General features: G+C 33.8%; 1 protein-coding gene across 1 annotated transcript in view; it reads right to left on the bottom strand.

Annotated features, from left to right (window-relative positions):
* The window catches only part of Faf1 (Fas associated factor 1), a 396527-nt gene that overhangs the window by 125376 nt on the left and 252241 nt on the right, over positions 1 to 18910 (bottom strand). The window contains exon 9 of the mRNA XM_076860444.2: positions 1065 to 1160. Within this exon, the coding sequence (XP_076716559.1) occupies positions 1065 to 1160 (96 nt within the window). The remainder of the gene's footprint in view (positions 1 to 1064; positions 1161 to 18910) is intronic.

Raw genomic sequence — 18910 nt, 5'->3', positions numbered from 1 at the left:
TCACCCCCAGCTTTCATTGAATAATTTATTGTTGTTGGTACTGGGGAGTAAACTTAGAGCACTGTACAACTGAGCTATTCCCCCCGGCCTTTTCAGATTTTATTTTGAGATAGGGTCATGCTGAGTTGCTGATGGTCTCATAAAGTTGCTGAGGCTGGCCTCAAACTTGTGATCCTCCTGCCTCAACCTTCTAAAATGCTGGGATTATAAGTGTGCGCCACCAGACCCAGCTTGAAAAATTTTTAAATGAAAAAAACTGTAATGTCTATGTTTGCTTTACCATCCCCTTATAACCAAGGTCAAAGTTAGGCATAGAATTACTATCTGTAGACATGGAACAGAATTAAGATATTACCTTTTAATATCCTACAGGCCTGGGGCGGGGTTGTGGCTCAGTGGTATAGCACTTGCCCAGCATGTGTGAGGCACTGGGTTCAATCCTCAGCACCATATAAAAATAAATAAATACGTAAAAATTTAAAAATTGTTAAAAAAAATATCCTACAGGCCTAAATAGACATACAGAAGCACATACATAGCATGTTCAATCTTATCTGCCTCATTGCTTTGTTTCCACAGCACCATTGTGTGTACTGCTGTCACTAAAGTTTTTATATTATGTCATCAGTACCAATTTACAGATCTACTTCGTATAGGTACATTGTTTTTCATCTTTATTATCCAATGCAGGCATATCTGGCTCATAGAAGGTATTCTAACTCAATGAGTTAAAGGACCTTCAGAATCAATCCTAATAAATGTAGTCAACTACACAGCAGAGAAAAAAAAAAAACAAAACTCTTTGTTAACCTGACAGCTCTAAGTAAAAAATTATTTCAAACAATCAATCTGAATTTTGTCTATTGAAATATGAAACCAACAGAACATGAAGGAACACATTAGCAATAACCTTGCATGGAAAGTTTCTGCCTTCAGAAATTTACTGAGGCTTTATTCATGCTACATTAACTTTACCAATGCATTGTTGTGGCAGAAAAAAGAATAGGAAGTGGGCCAGTGGGTGGAGGATATAGGCCTTCTGAAAAGCTAGCAAACAGGCTTACTTCTTCTGACTGCTCCCGAGTCTGTGCAGGTGAAGATCTTCTTCCCACAGTAAGTCGGTGGCAGGGATAAGAGATCCCTGATTCAGCAAGACACATCTGTGGAAAGTAAACACATCATTGATAAACAAAATGTGGCCATGTATCACAAAATACTTAGTTTTTGTCATTATTTTTGAATCTAGATTAGAAAGCTTACTCTGGTAGCCTGAGTATATATTACATTATCAAGAATGCTCTGGAAACTTGAAGATTTTCTACATATGGTGTGTGTGTGTGTGTGTGTGTGTGTGTGTGTGTGTGTATACATTTATTATATATATATATATATATATATATATATATATATATATATATATATATATATATATATATATATATATTACGGTAGCCAAGGATAATTTTCATTAGATGATAGAGCAGGGCTCCAGAAAACTGTAACACATCAAAAATAAGGCAATCGCACACACCTTCTAATACCGGTATGTATCTGCTACTTTTTAGATTAGTAGAATAATACCTTAGTTTTATAACTCTCAGGGTAGTAAGGGTACATGAAGAGTATCTGCTACAGGCATTTTTTGTTTTTAATTAAGATACATTTAAATTTTTACATGTTTCAGTATTAGCATACCTTAAGGAAAATAAAAAATGAAAGTATAATTTGAAAAAAAAAGTCTAATACAAGCAAATTTATATAGCAACAATTCATTAATGGTAATTTTAGGTAACTGCATGTTATATATGGTATATTCTGTGTCAGGCATTTAATTTGTCTATCAACAGGTTATTTATATTTCATTCATTTTTTATTATATAGAAGAATTAAAACAATATTAAGAGCTGGGGTGTAGCTCAGTGGTAGAATGAATGCTAAGCATGTGTGAGACCCTGGGTTCAGTCTCCAGTACCAGAAACAAAGAAAATATTAAATAGTCCAAAGAGGGTGTTTTTTCTTGGTGTAGATAAAATGGCACTTAGGTGATGATGGAACTTAGGTGATGATGATATAAATAAATTTCTTTTATTATTAGGAATAAAATGGCATACTCTAGCACACTAAAAATATCATTTGGAATATTAGGGGGAGGTATGAATTACACTGATATATGGAAATCAAATAAATTCAGAGAGAAAAGCACAAGAGTTACACATAACTAGAATTCAAAAGTGTTTAATCAAGTTAATTATCTTAAAACAACTACAGGAATGGAAAATAGAAATTTCATATAACTCTCCAGGTATTATCAATCATGTGAATTGTGCATTGTTGTACAGATTGTACTGTTTGGTTATTTTATCTTTCTTTTAGTCTGGTTAGAGGTTTCTGTTTTCTTACTTTTGCATCAAAATATTTTGAGATTATACTTTACAAAGGCTAGAAGACTTAATTAATAATTAAAAAGTGCAAAACTTCATCAATTCTGAACATTTTTATTCAATCATATGCACCAACATAATTGTCACATTTGAGTCTATCTACTTATTTCTCTTTAATACAAGCAAAAACAAAGCTAAGTTAGATAAAAAGCACAGACTAAATTTCAACATGCTACTTTCACAATAGTTTTCACTTGAAAAAAGTCCATTTCTTCTACTCTTAAATCCTCTGGTAATAAAACAGCAATAATAGTAAATGTCACTGAAAATCAGAAGCAATGTGATATAATGGAAAGAGACCTGGACCAGAAGCCAGAAGACCTTGATTCAAGTACTGCCTACCCTCCTGATCTTAGGAAAGTTATTTCTCTTTTCCACACATTTCTTGTTTATTGATTGAGGTGAGTAATTTCTGCCCTGACCACCTCACTGGACTTTTTTTTTTCCCCAAAGGATTAAATGTGATAAGGTAAGTAAAAGCTGGCTTTGAAACTGTACAGTATTAGGCAGAAGATTTGTTATAATTCTAATAATCATTATTTTTAGTCTTCTACTGTGCTGGCCTTTAAAAGCAGGTTAATCGTGTATAAATTAAAAAGAAAAAAAATGCATATTTAAAGGAGTTGGAGGAAAACACTACAAATACACTGTACTATAAGGGGGCTCTTCAATGGGTTTGCCCCCAGAGTTATCAACATTAATCTTCCCCATACATACTACTAATTATTACTGAAGATAAGAGGAGAGAAGATAGTAGCACTTTCTCCTTTGAGGAGAGAAGATAGTAGCACTTTCTCCTTTATCTACCAGTAATGAAATAAGTCTCTGCATCACTCCTGCTTTTGGATTTTTGAGCTAAAAAAATTAAAGGGTTTAGATTTTCTAAGTTACTAGATGTCTAGGACCGATTAAAAAAAAAAAAAAGGCACGATGTTTGTTTTGTTTTAAGGAAACATCTATACCAGTTCATGAGACAAGAGATGCACTAAGAAAAAGAAATAGAAGTTGGGTAAGGATTGATTTATATCTTTACCAGGCAGTCTCTCTCTGTAGGACTGTGGATTATTTGGAATGAACACTAATCACTCAGAAAGTGGTATCAAAAAGTCAAGGCTAGATTAAATGTTTCCTTGGGACTCATTACTTAAACTTACATAAGTGATAGGAAGTCAGAGATGCCCAGTCCACTTAGGTTAAATCACTCAATTTCCCTATACCTATGGGCAAAATCACTTAGAATTTTTGTGCCTTCGTTTTCTTATTTAGAAAATGGCATAATATACTGTTGTTAATTTACAAAAGAGACTAATATAATCTGAATGATCACAGAGTTGCTACGAAGATTGAATGAGATAACATGTAAAACTGAATGATTATGCAATCATAAAGTGTCAACACTATTACATTGGGGGTATTTATTTTGCAACAAATTAGAGAAAGGAAAGAGGAACTGAAGACTTGTTTGATTTTATAGTTGAAGATTACTTTTTAAAAATATAGATTTAGAGGACATATTATCGTAGTTAATTAATCTGTATATCATAGTTACCTTTTTTATGGTTATTTTATAATCATAAGATTACTTTAACCAACCAGAATGAAGGACTGTGACCAATTTTCAAAATCTATTTTCAGTTTACTTAGTTTTTTTCTGGTCGTGTTATACTGTAATTCTTTATCACTGAAGCAAAGATTCAAAATAGTCTCCAAAGCCAGCGAAGGTGGTACATGCCTATATTGCCAGAGATGTGGAAGTCTGAGGCAGAAGGATCACAAGTTCAAGACCAGGTTCAGCAACTTAGCAAGATCCTAAGAAACTCAGTGAGATTCTGCCTCAAAGTAAATAAAAATGACTACTGATGCAGCTCAATGGTTAAGCCCCAGGGTTGAATCTCTGATATTAAAAAGAAAGAGGGTGAGGGGGTTTGTCAATGCAGCTCAGTGGTAAGGTACCCTGGTTTTAATCCCTAGTCCCAATAAAACAAGTCTCAGAAATTCAAAATAAGCCTATGTCAACATTTTTTCATTTTATTATTTAATTCTGAACTCTAATAAATGCTGCATATCTGAGAGAAAAAAATCTTCTGGATATCTATAGAGATGAGAGAGATTGGTAGAAGAAACAGAATTTTAGAATCTCTAACCCTGAGAGGCTATGACCTATTGACCTTTTGTGTGATACATTATGTGACTTATAAACCGATGTATTTATCTTGTGTTCTATGCTTTCCTGGAGAAAAATGTCAATCACATGCACCAACATAATTGTCACAATTGAATCAAACTGCTGAAAAATTATTCTCTACAATGAATTACTCAGAATAAGGTGTTACTGATTTGTCTATTAATTAATATGCACACACCAATTTGTTAGTCAACAGACTAATAGTTTACCTGTATAATACTACAGGTAAAGATGTATTCAGGGTAAAAACCTGAATAGAACTCCAAAACACAAGAGATAATAAAAACACAATATTTCAAACAGCAAAAGTGCATCAGTGTTATAAAAAAAGATCTGACGGTATGTAATTCTTTTCTCCAGCAATCACACTTTTATTTACATTCTTTTGCTACCTAACTAAATCTTCATTCTTAAACACATTGTCAGGTTACCATAATTTATACACTAGTAAACTCAACAAAGCTTTCCTACACAAAGAACAATGATTCTGAGCTGAGGTTGTAGCTCAATGGTAGAGCACTTGCCTAACACCTGTGAGGTGCACCAGGTTTGATCCTCAGCACCACATAAAAATAAATAAAATAAAGGTACTGTGTCCATTTACAACTAAAAAAATATTTAAAAAAGAACAATGATCCTCATCTGAGTGAATACTATAAATTTAAATCTAAAATTATACTGGAAATAAACACTGGACCCGGCTATATAACAAATAAGAATACAGATAGTATTTGTAACTCAAAGGTAAATCAGACAAAAAACCTTATTCTGTAAGCTCTAAGAGAGTAGAAGCAGGGTCTTTTGAGTGTTTTCCTAGTATTTCCCCAAATACTTGAACTTTCAACTACAATATACTGTTTGGAAAAGATAAATTATCATGAAATAATCTCAGTCAATCAGATTTCAGATGATTATACAACTTACCTGGAAGATTAATGAATAAAGGGGGGGCAAGGTTATTTACTATCAATTTCATGATTATCCCTAGAGGTCTGTCCTTAAACATACAAGGGTTAAAAGCCCTAGTAAACAGGCTTTAAAAGATACTTGGAAAAATGTCTTGGGAAGATGATGAATATACATCTATAAGACAAAGAAGACAACAGAACAAATGAAAACCAACAAATCAACAATGGAAAAAGTCACTCTTGTTCTAATAATACATTAAGAAGGATAATATTAGATTACTACTTTCTTCATAAGGTAGGAATAATGTTGAACTAAAATAAGTAAAGCAAAAAGAACATGCCTCACACACAGTAGATGCTCAACAAACATTACTTTTTATTTTTCTATGAACAATACAGTGATTCAAAGTGGTTCTTAATGTCAAACAACTTACAGTGAATTGGATGAACTCGATAAAATGTGACTGTTGCCAATACTGACGATAAAAATGCCAGTTTGGGCTCAGCACGGAGCATATACCTGTAATCCCATTGACTTAGGATGCTGAGGCAGGAGGATCACAAGTTCAAGGCCAGCCTTAGCAACTAAGCAGGTCCCTAAGCAACTTAGTGAGACCCTGTCTCAAAATAAAAAATAAAAAGGGCTGGGGATGTGTCTCAGTGGTAAAGCAACTCTGGATTCAATCCCCAGTAGAGGGGGGGAAAAAAGCCAGTTTTACTTAAGAATGTCCCTCTTGAATGAGTGAAAATTATTATTTTTAATTAAAGCTTGACTCTTGATATAATTTAATACTCTACGTGACAAATGGAAAGTGTACATAGAGGTTTCATACTGCATACCTAAGTATGATGGTCATATTGAAGAAAAATTGCAATTGTTTGCATTGTATGCTGAATCAGTCACATTTTTCATTTGAATATTTGGCAGGGTTCTTTTCTCCAAAATGGATAAAAATAAGCCTACCACTTCCAAGAACAGGTCTAACAGCATCAACTGTCAATAACAAAATATGAGTTTTCAAATAAAAATTTAAAATTTGGAAAAATATCAGTCATCACAAGTTTGATAGATTCTCAATGCTTAAAGACTTATGATGAGATCAGCGGTGATATAAACATGTGATTTTTTTATATCATATAATGAAATGTGTTCAGAAAATTGCTTCAGATTAGACACTGATATTAGCCTTGATATTGTCAAGTTCTGGTTTAGTATCAAAGAAAAATATTCATAATTATCTGGAAAAACTATTAACATACTCCTCCCCTTTTCCAACTACAGATCTGTGTGGGGCTAGATCTTCTTCATACTCTGCATTGAAAGGCTAAATGCAGACGGAGAAGACATAAGAATCCTTTTATTTTCCATTAAATTAGATAGTAGAGAAATTCTCAAAAGTGTAAAAATTATGTCATTTTTATTCAATTTTTAGAAATACAATGACTTTTCATAAAAATGTTATTTATATTAACTTGCAATTGGTTTATTACCTTAAATATTTAATTCTCAACAATTTTTCAAAATGATAAATGTCAATGGATAAAAGTCAAATAAACCCAAAGTCCTCTGAGGTTTTTGGTGAGTTCTTTAAAAGTATAAAGGGATCCTTTGAACAAAAATTGTGAACTACTGAACCATGCAATGTATACTAATGTAAGTAATTTTCATACATAATAATGACAATTATTTGAAAAAACTAAGAAACCAAAAAAGGACTTTCTTTGTGAAATTTTAGCATGTTTTCAATTGTGTAATAGGAAAGCATAATGTTTTACTTATAAATATAATAAAAGAAATATTTAGGTAATTTGCAAAACTATACAAATCATCATGACTGATCAGTGGCTATCTCTGGTAAGTCATTAATAAAATGCAGTATTATTTTAAGCATGATCCTCAGTGTATTTATAAGCCCTCCTCCCATCTTTTTTGTGGTGTTGGGCATGAACCTGGGCATTGTGCATGTAAGGCAAGCACTCTACCAACTGAGCTATATCCCCAGCCCCTATAAGGCTCTTCTTAATACTACTTTTTAAAAAAAATATTAATTAGTTATTTAAAAAAATTTTTGAGGGGGCCCAGTCCTGGGAAATGAACACAATACCTTGAGCATACTAGGCAAGCACTTTATACCAATGAGCTGCACCAGCTCAGAGAATTTTTTTTTTAAATAGCCAAATTTTATCCCTCTTCCAAATATATAGTGTAGTCTTTCTTTCTTCCTAATTATTATTGACAAAGACTAAAACATTTTAGTGTGGAAGTTAGAAGTTCCGAATTATGGGACTTTAAGTCAGTCATTAGGAACCTTTCGTAAAATATGGGGGATGACCAACTAAAGGACCTCCCAGATCCCTTCCAGCTCTAATGAGGTATGAATTGCAAGAGTTGAGGGGTGTCATTATGGGGGATTGAACCCAGTGAGCTATATCCCCCAGCCTTTTTTTTTTTTTTTTTGAGACAAGGTCTCACTAAGTTGCTTTAGGCCTTGCTAATTTGCTGAGTCTGTACTCAGTGATCCTCCTGCCTCCCCCTCCCAAATTGCTGGGATTAGAGGCACCATACCTGGCTGGGGTATGATCTTAATACATCACAAGAAGGTCTAGTTAAGCAATCTACTGGCTCCTTACCCCTGGTATGTGACATATATACTAATATAACTGAACAACTCTGACACTACAGCTTTACTATATGTATATCTTTTTAAAAAATCGATTTGTAAAATATGCTGTGAGTGTGTTTATGTGTGTTTCTATATGTTTTGGTACTGAGAATTGAACCCAGGGGTGCTTTAAAACTGAGCTACATCCCCAGTCCTTTTAATTTTTAATTTTGAGATAGGGTCCCACCAAATTGCTAAGGCTGAACTTGATTGAACTTAAAATCCTCCTGCCTCAGCCTCTGGAGTTGCTGGGATTACGGCTATGTTTTAACAAGAATGTTACTGAAAGAAAGTTGTTTTATTTTTAAAAACATATTTCAAGCTTGTCATTTTCTTAAAAAGTCACCACATAACTAATTCGGTCCAGGTTGGGAATGCTCCTGGGCATTAGCATTGAATATAATCAGTATAATACTGTAAAGGTGTGAATGTATGACTGAGTATTGGTATATAGATGTGTAATTCACCTACAACCCGTTATATGGTGTAATTTGAAAAGTTTAAATACGTATAAAACCCGTGAAACCACTCAATATTTTTTTTTTAAATTGAATAATGATTCAAGTAAAGAGCTCAATAAAGAGCTCACAATATGTACTGGTATTAAGAGAAGTGCTTATGCATTGCCCCACTTAATTCTCATAAACCTGCTCACAGGTATTACTGTAATACCCATTTTAAAGATGAGGTTACTAAGCCTTACACAGATGAAGAATCTTGCCCACGGCACATAGGTACTAAGTACTGAGCCAAAATTAATATCAGGCAGCTCATTTCACGGCCAGTTAAAAAGTATTCAAACAACTATTAAGGCTCTACTATATCATATCTTGTGGTCTGGTAAACAATAATTATTTTCTTTGGCTTAATTAAAACAGCTACTCCTGGAGACCAAAATTTGCCAGTACTATACAGTATACATTTAACCTAATATATCTACCATTTATGACAACTCTGCAAATTATAGATTATGATATGCAGATCACAAAATAGGAAGTAATTTGTCCAACATAAATTAGCTACTAAGTGGCAATCCAGATTTAACCTCAAAGGCCATGGAGTTTCTTCATCACCTTTCTAACACAAAGCCTTTTATGGGTAGGGATCCTTGAAGATGACTGCTGGGTCACTTCTTTAAAATTTTCAGGTGCTCACTGTTCAGCTGGACAGATTATTGAGGCAGTTTAAAGCCAAACTGAGTCATGAGGCTGAAATTCCATTTACTGCCAATCAGAGTGCAAATCAAAAAAGCTCATTTTTATTCAAAATCCAAGCTTTTTTTTTTTTTTTTTTTTTTTTTTTTTTAATGTGCTAGAAAAGTCACAGAGCTTTAATTTGTGGCAGGTTGAAGCAAGCTTATTAAGAATGCTAGTTACCAAGTGCACATCCACTTGTCTGGGCTAGCCCACTGCCACATTCTTGTAGCAGGGTTAAACAGCAGTTTAGTCACCTCATAAGAAAGCACACTGTTAAAAAGGAAATGACTAATAGTATTCTGGAACCAATGGAATAGTAAAAAAGATGAGCAGGTCAAGATCAATTATCTACAAAACTCCTGTGTAAATAGCTCAAAAAAAAAAAAAAAATGGTGTTTGCGGCCTGGCCTTGCTATGTTCTCAATTGATTTGGCAAGTTGGTAAGGTTTAATGAAATAAATACCAACAGTAACAAATTGTAAAGTTTTTCTGCTACATACACAAGCACAAATGCTACTATAAAAACAAGCAGAGTGGGAAGAAACAAGGATGGCTTCTATAGACAGCTTCATGTTAGACTCTTAAGATATTAGAGTTGGAAGGGTCCTCATAATTCATCAAATGCTAGTATTCCAACCAGGAGACAAATCATGAAAGTCTTAGCTGAGTCAAGTGAAGATGCCACATCTTCCCTTGCCAAGTATCCTCTGCCTCTTTCCAAGCTAATAATTTCCAGAAAGAAGATATCAGCAAGCCTGTTCTTAAACTATCAGTAGTTCCACCATCCCCAAAAGATTCCAAAGGAGAGACAGTTTCTCTCCACGCAAAGATCTTTCCACTTATGGGGGAGGGAAGGAACTAAGGTATAAGAAGGTAAAATTTTCCCCAAATCTCACATCTACCTAATGATAGCCTGATCATGCTTTTGGTAGACAAATCAAAAGCTTCCTAATTAAAAACTTTCTCTCGGGCTGGGGATATAGTTCAATTGGTAGAGTGCTTGCCTAGCATGCACAAGACCTGGGTTCAATCCCCAGCACCACACATAAAAAAAAAAAAAAAAACAACAACAACAACAAAAAACTTTCTCTCAAATAACTATAACTATTAACTATTTTAAAAAAGAGATGATAGCTAGTTGCAAAATAAAAGTAAGTATCTTGGTTTAACTGTCTCAAATTTTCTTAAAAATTTTTGGAAATATATATTTTAAAAATTTTAAATGTTCCTGATTTGTATATTTTCTTTTTTTTTTAATCTGAAAAGATTTTTTTCAATATTTATTTTTAGTTGTAGTTGGACATAATACTTTTATTTATTTATTGTTATGTGGTGCTGAGGATCGAATCCAGGGCCTCGCATGTGCTAGGCAGGTGCTCTATCATTGATCCACAACTCCTGCCCCTGATAGGATTCTTAAAACCACACAGAATCACTAGATGTCTGATTCACATTAAAACTGCCCACATATATGTGTGCTCACACTTATACAACCTTCAGTATTTTTTCTTAATCAAAAAGAGATCATTCAATACAGGAAGTTTTTTTTAAAATATATTTTTAGTTGTTGACAGAATTTATTTTAATTTTACTTATTAATATGTGGTGCTGAGAATCGAACCCAGTGCCTTTTAGATGCCAGGCAAGTGCGCTACCACTGAGTCCCAGCCCCAGCCCCAGAAGTTTTGTTTTTATTATTGTTGTTGTTGTTGTTTTAAATTTTCTATTGCATTTTAGCTTCCCAAACCTCAGATTATACCATAGAATGATATAACAAAGTTTCTAAATAGATACACTTTTTGTTAACAAACTACAGATACCATAATATTCTTAGATTTTGTTACTTATTGATTTTAGTAAGCACACTAGAAGTTCTGAAAGTACTTCAGAATACCAGAACACTTCTGAAGAGCATTAAGTTATGCAACAAGAACTACAACCTATTAGACCAGTCTGACACTGCCTAGTGGCATAGTTTTCCTTACATGTATTTAGAGATAATGATCAGTTTTACCCATAGAAAAGTACTAGCTTCAGGAATGTGGGCAAGTTGCAAGGCAACTTTAAACTAAAGAAGCCATTTCAATTGAATGAGATTTTCTGTTTTGCCACTGCCTCTGGTATTGGGACTGCATACCTGTAATTCCAGTTACTCAAGAGGCTGAGGCAGGAGGATCACCAAGTATGAGGTCAGTTTGAGCTAATTAGTGAAACCCTTTCTAAAATAAAATAGGGCTGGAGATGTAGTTCAGAGGCAGAATATTACTGGGTTGATTGAACTAGGAATTCCTAGTACACAGTCGGGGGTGGGGGCGGTAGCGGATAGGTGGATTCCATTATAAAGTAGACTCCTGCACAGAGGCCAATAATCTATGATGTGAACTAAAATGGCTTTTGCTTCTCATTTCCTCTCTCTCTATTGCTTTATGGAATTTAATTGCTTCTGAGCACCCTCTGGTGGAGGGCAGAAAAGGGAAAAAACATTACAAACAGCATTGCTTCTAATCAGTAACACTGATTAGGAACAGGCACATATTCTTTTGACTCTGCTCTTCTCCCCCATACTACTTAATACTTTAGAGCTAGTTGATGAATAAATTATACTAACTATACAGTTACTCAGAGTCTATAATTTGGTAATTCAAAAACACTTATTAAATTCTTATATAATATGTTTGGCTCTTCAATCCAGGCAACTTGGTCTTGGAGCCTGGTTTTTGTTATTTAATGTCATTTCCCAGGAAAGGTACATAAACTCATAAAATCTTGGATTCATCATCTGAGAAATAGGAATATCTTTGTCGACACCAATAAAAGATGGTAAGTGAAACAGTGCCTAGCATAGTGAACTTAGTTTATTTTGTTAACTTAAAAAAATTCATATATGCACAACGCACTTTGACTCCTTGACAAAGGAAGGATTACCATATAGATATTTTCAGTTGCAAGGTCTAATTGTTTCTATCTTTAAGAATCTAAGCCTAGATAACACTACTGTTATCATTTGAGTGTTTTTCACAAGCTTATGTCAATTACAATTAATATGACAATTACAGTTAATTAGTATGTGTTCTGAAACATACACAAAGCAACCAAATATATTAATCTTTTTCACATCCAAGATATCTGAAGGATATTTACCAATAGTTAGTAAAACATTTTCTTCCTAATAAAGTATTTGGATTTTTAAGGGATTCTTATTTCTTCCAACATAATATTCTCATAAGTGCCACCTAGCAGAAAGTGTGTTTGTTTAGATATATTATAGCTCAAAGTGCTTGTAAGAGACCATCTCTGATATCACTCACTACCTGCTTATGACTGAAATCTTAAAAGGGATAAATTACAAAGTGATGTCCAAAGTAGAACCTGCCATAGGTTTCCCATTCAATTTTTGAGATGAAGTTAACCAAAATTGAAAGAAAAGAACAAAAGGCAGTCAGGTGCAAAGGAAAGAGGAGTCTTGTTTGTTGCAGTATTTTTAGGAGACCAGTTAAGTCTACTGAGAACATTCAGATTCAAAACATTTAACTGGTCTACAGATACTTCTTTTCTGTTGGGAGTATTGGAGCAAACCAAATCTTGTTCTTCTAAGTTTTTAGGCTACATAGTACCCTATTATGACTTTCTCCCTTCAATGCTGTCTGTAAAACAATTCTGTGTAAAAACATTGGAAGAATAACATATGGGAAGACCACTGTACATAAAGCAAAGGACCTAGGTTAAAATTCTAAATCTGCTTTTTATTTATTGTATGATCTTGATCAACTTTCATATTTATCACCTGCAAAATGAAAATTCTGGATTGGATGATTTCCAAGTTCTTTTTTGTCACTCTGAACAGGTTTTTTTTTTTTTTCTGTATGATATTCAAGGACACAATCTGAATTATCTTTTCCAGTTATTACTTTTTTTTGTACTGTGTATAGGTTTGTTTGCTCAATGATCCCAAAATGTGTCTTGCACTTGCCTACCCTTAGGCTTTTTGCTTATCTATTATTTTTGGGATTCTAAAAGAAATAATTATCTTTTATTCTGAAAGTTCCTAAGGAGAAGACCATAATCCCTATGGGAGGTGGAGACAAAGGGGGAATCTTATAGGCGAAGGTTTAATGTGGGTGGGCCAAGGAATGAAAATGGACTGAGGGGAAATGTCAAATTACTAGAGATCAAAACTGTTGTCCTACATATGTAGAAGTCTTCCAAGGCCATACCCTGTATAACATTTATGTCACTGGGGGAAGAAGTAATCCTAAGGGAAGTAGCAACACTGCTTTAATGAATGCAGAGGATCAGGGGACTTGCTGTTTGAGAGCATTCCACTGAATTATGAGGAATTTCATAACAAATTGTTCTCTCCATGTCTCCCAAATAATTTTTACCTGAGACAAGGAAGTTTCAGGAAAAACGTGTATCACTGTATGAGATTTCTTTGGTAAGGAGAGGTCATATAGTTCCTTGCAGAGGTATAAAAGCAAGAGTGACCATGAACTTGGACTCCAAAGTCAAACTGCCAGGGTTTGAAATCTGAACTCTGGTGGTTAATAGCTATAAGACTTTGAAAAACTTTCCTATTTTCTCAGATCTCTATTTCCACCTCTGTAAAGTATTCTAAGTCATAAACTATTGTAAGGGTTTGAAAATGTCTGTCTTCCTGCCTATCTGCTTATACTTGAAGATTGATGGAATTTGCCATATAAATCTGGTGAACAGATAGTATTAAGCTTGTTTTTAGTAGAGTGCTTAACTAAATTATTGAGCAACCACAATGTATGAAGAACTCAGAGTGCTAGGGATATAGCTAAGGGCAAACAGTTTCTGCTATGACAAAGCTAATGGTTTTCTAGAATCTAAGTTTGTGAATAGCAAAATATATATCATAATAGCTGAATTTCATTCTGTCATATCTATTGTTATTATCTGTAAGAATGAATCTGTAAAGTGTGCCACATTGCCATTCCACAGACAAGAAAAATGGAGCTCCTATTCATCCAAGATCACAGAACTAATATATAAGACAGTGGAATCAAAACTAACATAAGCTGATTCCTAGGTTTTCTTTAATGATTTTTATCTTCACTTTATATGTGAACCTAGTCTGGTTCGCTTGTTAAGCCTTTAATTTGGGGGGTACAAGAATATGGTAAAACTCAATTATGAAAAAGAAATGTAAGTCTCTAGATTATCAAAACCACAGAAATATATTTCAAGGCATATAAAAAGATGGTGAAAGAAATAAAGAAAATAACTTACACTGCAAAAATCTTGTTTTTTTTTTTTCTCTCTGTTTTTGTGGTTAGCTGCTGTAACCTAGAAATTTGTAAAGAAACATCTCACTTTTAACTTCTCTATGCTTCTCAGGCAGGCACACAGGGCATTTGAATTATTTTGTTAAGAAAATTAAAGTATACTTTTAAAGTACTAGTCCAAACAAAATGATAATGAATTGAGCTTTGAAAAAAAATCCTCCCTGGTTCCTAATGTACTCAAATACAGCAGTGTGCACATGTATTACAATGTTTCATATGGGCCAGTCCAATATACTGAACACCTCTCAAAATAACTGAAAATTAAACTTTTAAGTATTTTTCTAATTGTAAAAACATCCTTCCCAGAAGAGAATATGATATTCTATATACAAGTTGATGTTTCACACCATAATGGCTTATCAAAGCAAGAAGCATGAAGAAAACTTTTTTGTTACAAAAACTTAAAAAGAATCATATGTTAAAATAAACATATATGCATGACTTCCAATAATTTATATTTCATAATAATTGTTGTTGCTTAATTAGGATATATGGAACTATCTCTTGAAAGGTATTTACCAGTTTATATTAACTGGGTGAAAAATCTATCTTGGATGCAGTATGTTCAGGTTATAAAAGCAGCAGTGCTTATTTTAACTCCCTACAAAGTGTTGCTGAGATAATTACTGCTGACAGCTTTATTCAAGGTTCATTTCACTTTTTCTGCTATTTTTCTCTGGTTAGAAGTTCAACAGAGCCCATGGGAAGCCACACCCCTCACACCTGTTAGGCTTCTTCATGTTACTAAGGGCCAGTATGGACATGTCACTTCAAATTAGTATTGTACCAGGGCACTAACTGTGACAATTACTTATCACAGGTTTAACTTTTTAAAAAGTTTCTAATTTAACCACAAAACAGTGTCACAAAATGTAATTTAAACCTATAAAAGCAAGTTACATAAAAACATTCAGAGAGCCACAGAATAGGTTCCCAGGGTTGAGTTTTGTGCAGTATCTGAATTATGCAAGTATAGAACTAAACATTTCCTTTAAAACAAAATAAAACAAAACCAAAAGGTAAACAAGGCAGAGCTAGGAATTGTACCTTACCAAGTCATCAATGGTAATGAGTAGGCCCTCTTTAAATTTTCTTCATTTTGTTTGAATATTTGATTTGTTTAGTCAATTCTTTTGCATCCAGCAACTAATTCAAAACTGGGATTTCTAGCTAAAGGAAAGCAGCTACTTACTTATATAAGCTAGGAAAGAGACAGTCTTCTAACGTGTGTTTTTAAACCACTTGTAAGCCAGAAAATTATCATTAGAGATGGTAGATATTAACCCAAAAGAAGAAAAAGGGAAAAACCTCACACTCTTAAATGTGTTTCAAGCTACTTATTACAAGTCTCTGTTTCAAGTGCAAAATAATCTCAGAATTATGCCACCTCTGAAAAGACCTGGGATGGGTGGAGGTGGTTAATATGGACTGCTGTGAGGCTAATTGTGGATCTTCAGTTAATTACTTTCTGCTGATAGGGGATTTAAAAAATAAATAAAATGGTCTCTTGCTCCATTTTAACTTCAATTTGGACTCAAGAAAACAGAAAGATGATGGCTAAGCTGTAGGTACTTCATTATTTGCTGCTGTTATTTAGATGAGGATCCAAAAAGTCTAGGAAATATGTCTGCCTTATAATCACAGTTAATATGCACTAGCAAAACAATAGTGAACAGATCTGCATTTGCCACATGTGCATGGTTTGATTCAAAACTGTCCAGGGTTCACTACCTGGTCAGAGCTGACAGGAATTCAGTTTCTTTTTTTTTTTCTCTCTCTCCCTTCCTCCTTCCCTCTGTGTCTCCTTTACACACACACACACACACACACACACACACACACACACACAAAGAACGATGGAGGATGTAAGCCAGAGCAAATGGAAACTGGCTTTGTAAGCTTTGCAATAGAATCTAAAAGTATTAAGCACTCATGAAAAGAAAAGGAAAAAACAACACTGAATTGGAAACTCAACAGAAGAAATTGTATAAAATCACACCCACTGGTGAATGATATCAGTTCAATCTTGGTGTAGTAACATAATTTTGGTATCTTAAAAGTTAAGATAAATTTTAAAATTATAATACACATGAAAGGTGCATTGGAAATGTAGGGTTTTTCTCAAGATACCTTTCTTAACTTTCCTAACATTCATAAAGTCACTTATTAACAAAGCTTATAAAGTTAACATAGGAAATACTGAATATCAAGAGTTCAGGATCTTATGAAGAAAGCCTTTTGCCTTCCTTATTCTATAACCAAAATATATTTACAGCAAAACAAAAATAAGTCATCAAGGAACCTCAAGCTGGTTCCTCATTTTAAGTTTGATAAAGAAGTTCATTGTGTTAGAGAGCTACTATATTAATCAGTGGCGAATTTAGCTCATCATTACCATGCACCTTCATATATGCAAGGATACATCTAAAGCCTGTTTTGTATGCATAAAGAGTACCAACCAGCCATTTGGCACATGTCTAGTCAATAGTGAGATGCCATTTACCCCACAATACTGTGGAACTCTTTGGATAGCAAACATAAGAGCTCTGGATATTTTTCCAGCAGCAACTAATTCCTTGGCAAAATTTGGGCAGTTATGCTAACAACTTTGGTCTCAGAATATGGACACAGTGCTACTGAGCATCTCTTTTTCCTAGGAAAAATAGAGTCCAAATTAACTATATCAAGTTAAGCATACCAGCAAAAATGGGTACTCTTGAGAAATGAGAAAAAAATATTTTCACCTTCCTAATTAATCCTTGCTGGCCTATCCTAGCCAAGTGATTTTTCTCCTTATGTTCAACTCCTCTATTCTCATTGGGAATCTCTAGAATTCCTGGTTTAAACATGGGGGCTGGGAATGTAGTTCAGTGACAGAGCACTCATCTAGTGTGCATAAGACCCTGGGTGCAATCCCCAGCAACACACACACACACACACACACACACACACACACACACACAATTTAAAAAACAAAACTTAAAGTTAAGTTGTGGTTTAAAAGAATCCCTTACCTGATGCAGCCCCTCAATCTTGGATTTCCAAGACTCCAGAACCATAGAACCATGAACCAAGTAAATTTCCTCATTAAAACAAAACAAAAAACCTCACAAGGCTGATTATATCTAGGTTTAAATATCCAATTCTAAGGTCATTTAGTATTATAATCTCATTTTTAGCTATCAAAGAGTTTAATAATAGCTTTGCTTAGACTAGTCATACAATAAATATCTATTCCTTTAATTTTATGGGTACATGGGTACTTTCCCTTGCCCAGACTTTGAATTTTATAGAGAAATACACATAATCTACCTAACTCTACATTCCAGTCTGGATACCACTCCAAAGTAAGGTAAATTCTAAAAACCACCATCAGAATTTAAGAAACGTTCTGTCCTCTGGACTCAAAAATATTCTTTTGAGATGGCAAGCTAAGTTTAATTCAGTAGACAATGATGACTACCAATCAAAATAAGCGATATAGAGAACATTCAAATTCAAATATAAACATTATTAGACAAGTATTTTTTTAATTTTTTATAAAGTCATACTAGGCTTATTTCATATTTAATGTTTCTGTATGATTAACTTTACATTCTAAAATATTTATCTGTGGATTTCATGGGAACTAGAAATAATTCAAATGTCATTTCAACTTGACTTTGTAAAATATTATGGTTCTTAAATTCATAAGGATTTATAACGTAACTAATAAAAAGTTTCATTTTTTTTTTAGTTTAGAAACTATCTAGCAATGCATAATAGACATAAAATACTCTTAACACTCTTTAAAAATCTCACATAAATATCATACACCTGGCATGATCTGACAACGATAACTATAAGTGCTGTGGTCATAGCCGAAGATGCTCACTAGAAAATAATAATAATGGGAGGGCAGGGAGGAAAAGACAGAAGCGAGGGTAGGAGGAAGAGACACTTGCCATTATTTTGGTATTAATTATACGTTTTAGGAATCCCACTCAAGTAAATACAAAAACCAGTGTATACTCCATAGGTATACATGTGTATATGTTTATTTCCTAGTACTCTGGTTCTTGTACAGATACATCCCAAGAATAATCTTTTTTTGAGGGGAAGTATTAGGAATTGAACTCAGGGGCACTAGACCACTGAGCAACATCCCCCAAGAATAATCTTTAACTGTAATAAACAAAAAGCATAATGAGAGAATCGTCAGATAAAAT

The sequence above is a fragment of the Callospermophilus lateralis genome, chromosome 7 (genome assembly GCF_048772815.1).
Source record: "Callospermophilus lateralis isolate mCalLat2 chromosome 7, mCalLat2.hap1, whole genome shotgun sequence".
Classification (NCBI taxonomy): domain Eukaryota; kingdom Metazoa; phylum Chordata; class Mammalia; order Rodentia; family Sciuridae; genus Callospermophilus; species Callospermophilus lateralis.
The sequence above is the reverse complement of the archived record's forward strand: the minus strand, read 5'-3'. Positions and strand labels throughout refer to the sequence as shown.